The 7,251-nt window shown below is 42.2% G+C and overlaps 1 protein-coding gene across 1 annotated transcript; it reads left to right on the top strand.

Moving 5' to 3' along the window:
- The first annotated feature begins 1,841 nt into the window (after positions 1-1,841).
- Positions 1,842-2,822, top strand: LOC138579721 (olfactory receptor 5AR1-like). The gene has a single exon (XM_069649959.1). It carries the CDS (start codon positions 1,842-1,844, stop codon positions 2,820-2,822), a length of 981 nt encoding a protein of 326 aa, XP_069506060.1.
- The last annotated feature ends 4,429 nt before the right edge of the window (positions 2,823-7,251 follow it).

The raw sequence follows: 7,251 nt of genomic DNA, 5'->3' as shown, positions 1-7,251 counted from the left end.
GATTCAGGTCCACTCTTCGCAAGGCAAGGACTTGCACGATGCCAAAAACACTTGGCTGTTTGTTTATTGCCCGGATTGCCACCGTTTGGCACTTCAAAACATTCCAGCAAGGGATGGAATCGTTCTGTGCACTTGCTTGCCGATGATGTTGGGTTGCCTGGAACTGCAGTCTTTTTACGGATTGAATATTTTATCTGAACATGTCATTTACATTTGTATCTTTTATGTGTCTTATTGGCTATAATTGTCCAATAAAGCAGAAATTATTATCTTAGAGTATGCAATATTTACTGATAATCCTTAGAGTTTACAAACATGTTTATTAACGGCTAAGCACCATGACTTCCAAAGTGAAGACATTGGGCCTCATTACGACTCTGGCGGTACGGGGTTAACGGCGCCGTAAAAGGTGCCGGCGCCGTTTACCCGTACCGCCTCATTACGAGGTCCCCTCGCGGGACCCAGGAAGTAACGCCTGGTCAAACCAGGTGTGCTTACCGGGTCCGCAAGGGGAAGAGGGAGCAAACAACGGGCCAACTCGTAATGGCCCATTGTTTGCTCCCTCTCCCATTCCCTTTCAGCCCTATGGGGGCTGAAATGGGAATGGGGAAGAACCGGGTCTGGGTCCTTTGATGGAGGAATTACCGGGCCTTCCGAACTCGGAATGGCCCGGTAATTTCTCATTCTGTGGACCCGGACCCGGACGCAATTTCAGCGGCAGCCATGCCGCCAATAGCGGCATGGCTACCGCCGAGGTCGTATTGAGGACCAATGCTATAACAAGATGTCAAGGGAGAAGTAATGTTGCATGACGTAAAGACTGTGAATAGGAGGCTATAAGAAATGTGCTGGTAGGAGATCAACGTGGGATCCTATGTTGCTGTGGCCCTGCTGACGAACCATTATTAAAACCCCTCTAAAAAACACACCTTGAATTTCCTGCTCAACGCGGTCGATCAAGGCAAAGGTTGATAAGGATTCATAGGGCCTCATTACACGGACGGTAAAATGCCGGCACCGCCTTGGTGGAAAGGGGAATTACCTCCCTATTCCAAGGTTGGTGGGGCGGTAATTCCCCCTTCCCCCATTGCCCTTCCCCATTCCCATTTTTGCCCCATAGGGCTCTATGGGAATGGGGAAGGTGCTAATTACGGCACCGCAAATTGCGGTACTGTAATTAGCTCCCTGGTCCCTTTGCGGGTTGGTTTATAACGCCTGCAAAAAGCAGGCGTTAAATTCCCCAACCCGCAAAGGGACCTCGTAGTAAGTAGTAATGAGGCTCACAGACTTGCATTCGAGTAGTCAAAACTTTGCCTTCTAAAAAGAAGTGCATGGTGACTGGTTGAGGAAGGGTGTGGTGTGTTGATATGCTACAGGATGTCCGTTCCTAGCAACATACTCCTCACCCAGCCAGGGTTGGGGGCATTATCTGTATGCCATCGAAACCCGGTCAGTGCAAGCCTTTCACTTGTTTTGAGATATTCTACTGTTTATTGAATTTGCAGTGTCTTTGAATATTAAAATACATGTTTTCTTCTGTGATTGGGGGATTTTGGTGATTTTTACCATATGATGGAGTGCGATATAAATGCAATTGTGCCCAATATGGTAAAGTTGAAAGAGGTGAAAGGTTCCCGAGCAGCCTAGTTTGTTGTCATCTGTTCAGTGACATGACTTGGAATTTCATGTATGTGACACATGAGTAAAATCCTGTTTATAACCCATTGTCCAACTAACCAGGGACTATTTCAATTCTCCTGATCATTTTAACACCCTGCCAAATGTACTTTGGGTATCAATCAATATGTTTCTAGTCCAACAGATTACTGAATGTTGACACAATGGAGAAAAGGAACCAAAGTACAAATACGGAATTCCTCATTTTGAGTCTTACTGATAATCCAATGCTACAATTTCCACTTTTTATTGTATTTTTACTTATTTACTTGACAACTCTCTTCGGAAACACATCGATCATCACATTGGTGTGCATTGATTGTCATCTACATACCCCTATGTACGCGTTCCTCTGCAACTTGTCCATCATTGATGTCTGCTACACCTCAGTCACACTTCCCAAATTGATGCAAATACATTTTACGCAGAACAATGCTATATCATTTAACGGCTGCATGACACAGCAGTATTTCTTTTGCTCCATTGCTATTGCAGAGTATCATATCCTTGCTGTGATGGCATTTGATCGCTATGTGGCGATCTGCAAGCCCTTGCATTACACCATCATCATGACAAGGAAAGTCTGTTTTCTACTTTCATCAATCTCATGGACTTCCGGCTTCTTGAGTTCACTGCCAATTTCATTCTTGACATCAGGACTCTCCTTCTGCCGCTCCAATGTGATCAACCATCTGATGTGTGATGTGAAGCCACTGATGCAGCTATCCTGCAGCGACACCCGAATACTTGAGATTGTGATTTTTATAGTGACAATGTTATATGCATTTTGTCCATTTGTGTTAATTTGTACGTCATATATTTACATAATAATGGCTATCCTCAACATCCGATCTTCTGAAGGTAGGCAGAGAGCCTTCTCGACATGCTCCTCCCACCTTATCGTGTTCAGCTTGTTCTGTGTGATCATGATCTGCACCTACGCAGGTCCTGCCTCGGTGGATTCCCTGGAGAAAGACAAGGTGTTGGCTCTGCTGTATGTGGCTGTCATCCCAATGCTGAACCCCATCATTTACAGTCTCAGAAATCGAGAGGTCAAATTTGCCTTGACTCGGAACAGAAAACACTTTGTGTCAAATGTTCAACAAAAATGTGGTTTGTGCATCTCCCAAAATTATATGTTTTAGTCTGAGAGTTTAGTTCCTGGGGTGGAATCAGTTGTAGAGTATGTACATGTGACAGGTTTGGACATTTTGGCATAGATTAATCTAGAAGACAAAACATTTGTTTGCCTCATTTTCCCCAATTTTTAAAATCATCGTTACTACAGAAGCTCAAATCAATCCATTACTGCTTTTTTGGCATGCCCAATGGGGATACAATGTGGATACATGTTTTGCCAAAGACTGCAGACTATCCCTGCAATTGGGAATTTGTGTCACTGATTGTGTTACAGGCGCCCATGCGGTTTTGCCCAGTAAGATTTTGATATTTGTTCCTTAATCTGTGAGCGTTTTGAAGGCGCTGAGCTTTTTGGAGAATTCTTCATATTATAGGTTCTTTCTCTTCTCATATTTGGGGCTCTGTAAGAGGAAGTGGACCTCATTTTCAACCAGCCCTGGGTCTTGTACAGTAATTGGTGTCTGTGTTTCATGAATGCCTGCAGACATACTGCTCATGCTTGCTCTAAATTAGGCCACATAGATCACTGGATCTAATAATCTTTTAATATATTACACTATTGTGCTGCATGATTTGTTTGAAAAGCTGCAAACTGTGGCATTTTATGAAAATGCTCAGTTTTGGTCCAGAGGAAATCACTATGCTAGAGTAAGAACAAAGGCTGTGCATACTTCCCTTATGTATATTTATCTACTCACCATCTTCGAGGGACTCTGGCAGTACTGTAATGTCATTAATGACTCTGGACAAAAACATGGTCACCTGATGTGTGGAACAAGGAGGTATAATTCCACCTGTTAGTGAGGGGAGATATTCCGCCTGCTTGCCGTCCAGCCCGGTTGTGAGGGTTCTGCATGTATTGTTCCAACTGCTGTGCCCTGGTGCAGCCTATTACCTGTTCCCACTACCAAGTGACATTTGTTGCCTCAGCCTATTCATCTGCCCATGGCGGGGGTACTAGTACTTAGTACCGTTCTTCTTTGGCACTTGCTTCCACTATTCTGTCTCTTCCAGTCTTATCTTCAATTGAATTTTCATTTACTTACTTTTCTAAGCCTTCTCCCTTATCTTTTTTACTTGTCTACATCCACATGGTTCTGTTGGTTTATTCTGTGAACATATGGATAACTTGCTTTCTTTCTTCCTCCCCTATACTACTGTATTCATTCTTTTGGGAGATTTTAATCTCCATCTGTCTTCTGTACATTTAAATCTCACATTTCTTGCTGTTTTTAGCTCCTATTTCCTTTCTTCTCTTCTAGTCCTTCCTCTCATGTGTCGGGCTCTTGCTTAGACCTTATTTTTACTTCTTCTCTTTTTACATCTTCTGTCTCTGCACTTCTGGTCTATCTTTCTGACCATCATCTTCTCCGTTTCTCAATTTTCCAATCTTCTTCTGTATCTGATTCTTTTTCTCCAGTTACATCGTCCTATCGTCGGCATGATGTACGTGCTTTTTATACTGCTCTTATTGTCACTTTATGTATTGCTGCTCTTCCTTCTCATTCCTCCTTTGCTGCCTTATGAGCTGATGATGTCGCCTCTACTCTGTCATCCTCTTTTTCTTCTTATTTGTACTCTCTCTATCTAGCCTCAAAATTCTATCCCTCTCATAAACCCCCTCAACCATGGCTCTCTTCTCATTTTTGCGCTATGCGACCAGCTCTCCGTCGCCTTGAAAGGTGCTGGCACAAGTCCAGGTCAGAGGGGGACCACTTGTCTTATTCGTTTTATCATGCTCTCTATGATGTCATTCTGCTCTCAGCAAAATGATCTTATTTTTCTGACCTTTTGCAAACTCAATCAACCCATCCTAAACGGCTATTTCAAACTCTTTCACGTCTTCTCTTTCCTCCTACTCTTGACCACTCTAGTAACCCCACGCAATCTGCTTCTGATCTTGCTATATATTGTTCCTCAAAGGTGGCCTCTCTCGTTGCCGCCATTGAGTCTTCTATCTTGCCTACTACTTCCACTTCTCTGCCTTGCTTCTTAACACATCTATTTCGATCTTCTTTCCAATTTCTAATGATGAGACCTTTTGTTTACTCGGGCTCACCCCACTGCTTCCCAGCTTGATCCTATCCCCTCTTTACTCATACCTAAAGTCTATCCATCTCTTGTCTCTCAAGTTACTTCTTTCTTTAATATTTGTTGATGCACTCCCACTTGTTCATAGTGTCCCCCAAATGTCTGCTCTTGACCCTTTTCTTTTCTCTCGTTATACTTCTCCATTGGCTGAAGTGATCTCGTCTCGTCTATCCCACCACTTTTATGCAGATGACACCCAACTTTTATTGTTTTTTTTTGTTTTCTTGTACACCTGAAGTTCACACTAAACTCTCTGCGTACCTCTTAGCCATCAACTCTCAGATGTCATAACACTATCTTTTCTTAATTGCTGCCAAAACAGAGGTACTTTTCTTTCATTCAAACATGATTTTGTCTCCTCTTCCTCCTTCCTTTATTTGTTTCCCTCCCTCCCAGCTTCCCATTTCTACCACAGCTTGTAACCTGGGACTTTATCTCAACTCAGGTCTATCTTTCACGAATCATATTTCTGTCACCTCACGCTACCATTTGTATAATATTCGAAAAGCTCATCCTTTCTTAACTTTTGATGCTACCAAACTTCTGTTTCTCTGTTTGGCCTTTCTGTTTCTCATCTTGCGCCTCTGAAGTCTGTTTTTAATTACTTCTCTCTCCTGGTGACTCTATCGCGTTCTCTCTTCTGCTCTTGGTTGGCTCTAATTTCACTCTCAACATAAATTCAATGTTCTCTGTCTTGCTTTTAAATCTGTTTATGGACTTGCGACTATCTATCTCTCTTCTCTTGTGTCGCTCTATACTCCCCCATGTTCTCTCCTCTCCCATTCTCAATTTATTCTTTCAGTTCCTCATCCACTGTGTGCTCAATCATGTTTCTGCTCATTTACATTGCTAGCTCCTTTCCATTGGAATGCTCTCCCACTTTCTCTATGTTCTACTTCTTTATATTCTTTATTACATGTTTCTTTGAAGACATATTTTCTCCAGTCTGACGCACAATGCTGATTACTTTTAAATTGTTACTTGCATTTCTAATTTTATTGTACTTTTTTATGATTCTATGTTCAGCACTTTGGCTTAAAGTGCTTTATATATCCGAGATATAATAGGCAAAAATAAAACAAATACAAAAAATACAAACATATTCAAGCAAATGAGTGCTTAGCGATGTGAGCAGCCATCTTGAAACACCCTGCATGTCAACGGTTACATCAAAAATGTGTCTAAAACTCCACTATGTACTTCCTCATATGCCTACGGATTACTAATGACCAGGTACTCAGGGATGGGATAGGAAGATCTTTTTAAATTTCTTTATGATTTGTGAAAGCTCCAGGAAAATCAATCTGCCGAATAGAGCAAGACACATGTTTCTTCAAAATGCAATGGCACCGCTTCCAGAAAAATGATATCAGAACCGCCGCTTCTTTCAGGTAGATTGTGAGTTCACTGTTTAATTATACCGCTCTGAAAAGCCTCTTGGAGTCCCATATCTCATAATATATGTTACACAAAACTAAGTTAACTAGAAAAATGTGAGTACTTGCAGATTTTAAAGTGGTGGTTATCAATATAATAAACTTTTCAACGAATTCCATGAGTTCCTCTTTCTTTTCTCCTCTGTTGAGGCATTATTGTTTGTAGGTTTATGCCAATATTATTCAAAAGCACAACTTTTGCAGTCTTTCTCAATGCCTACATGTGTGAAGAGTTTGAGAGAATTGAACAGCACACAGAAAACACAAAACAGATGACAAACAACCCAGGCATCACTTGAGACATTAATGATTGCAATAAAAATGGAGGGGATGGTGTTATTAAGGACCCACACCCTTCCTTAAGAAACCACATTAGCACCCGGCAGGGGGGAGCCAGCCAAACAGGTAACTAGGAATGCAGGGTTGAACCACCAGTGTAAGCCCACGTTCCAAGCTGCCTGATAGCTGGCTCCCCTACCGCCAACTTTCCCCCACCCCCTTTCTGTCCACTTTTTTATAATTTTTATGTCCCACACCCCCAAACTTACCTTATTGCACACCTCCCTCTCTGCTCAGAACAGCCGCCATGGAAAGGGAAGAGGGGCTCTGGCTTCACTTTCCATGGCGGCCATGTTTGTAAAGGTTTTCCTTCCTTCAGTGGGATGCCACGTGTGTCCCATTGTAGGAATGACAAATCGTTTTTTAGCACTAGCTAAAAAGTTGCAGTTTTGGTAACTCGGGGTGCTAATGGCCTTAACACTCGATCTGGCCCGCTGGATCGGCTGTTAACAGCACAAAATTAGATTTGCCTGGTTGTTCATTTTATGTATAATAAAGCTTATATTAAACCTTAGTGAACAGATTTCGAAGAACCTTGAATTTCTGGAACCTCTGCAAAAAAGGGGAA

Source organism: Ambystoma mexicanum, chromosome 3p, assembly GCF_040938575.1.
Source record: "Ambystoma mexicanum isolate Mex_15411 chromosome 3p, UKY_AmexF1_1, whole genome shotgun sequence".
NCBI lineage: Eukaryota > Metazoa > Chordata > Amphibia > Caudata > Ambystomatidae > Ambystoma > Ambystoma mexicanum.
This window is presented reverse-complemented; position numbering and strand designations above follow the sequence as displayed.

What these genes read in the sequence shown, in the direction of transcription:
- LOC138579721 (XM_069649959.1), top strand. Translation starts at nt 1,842, where the DNA reads ATGGAGAAAAGGAACCAAAGTACAAATACGGAATTCCTCATTTTGAGT.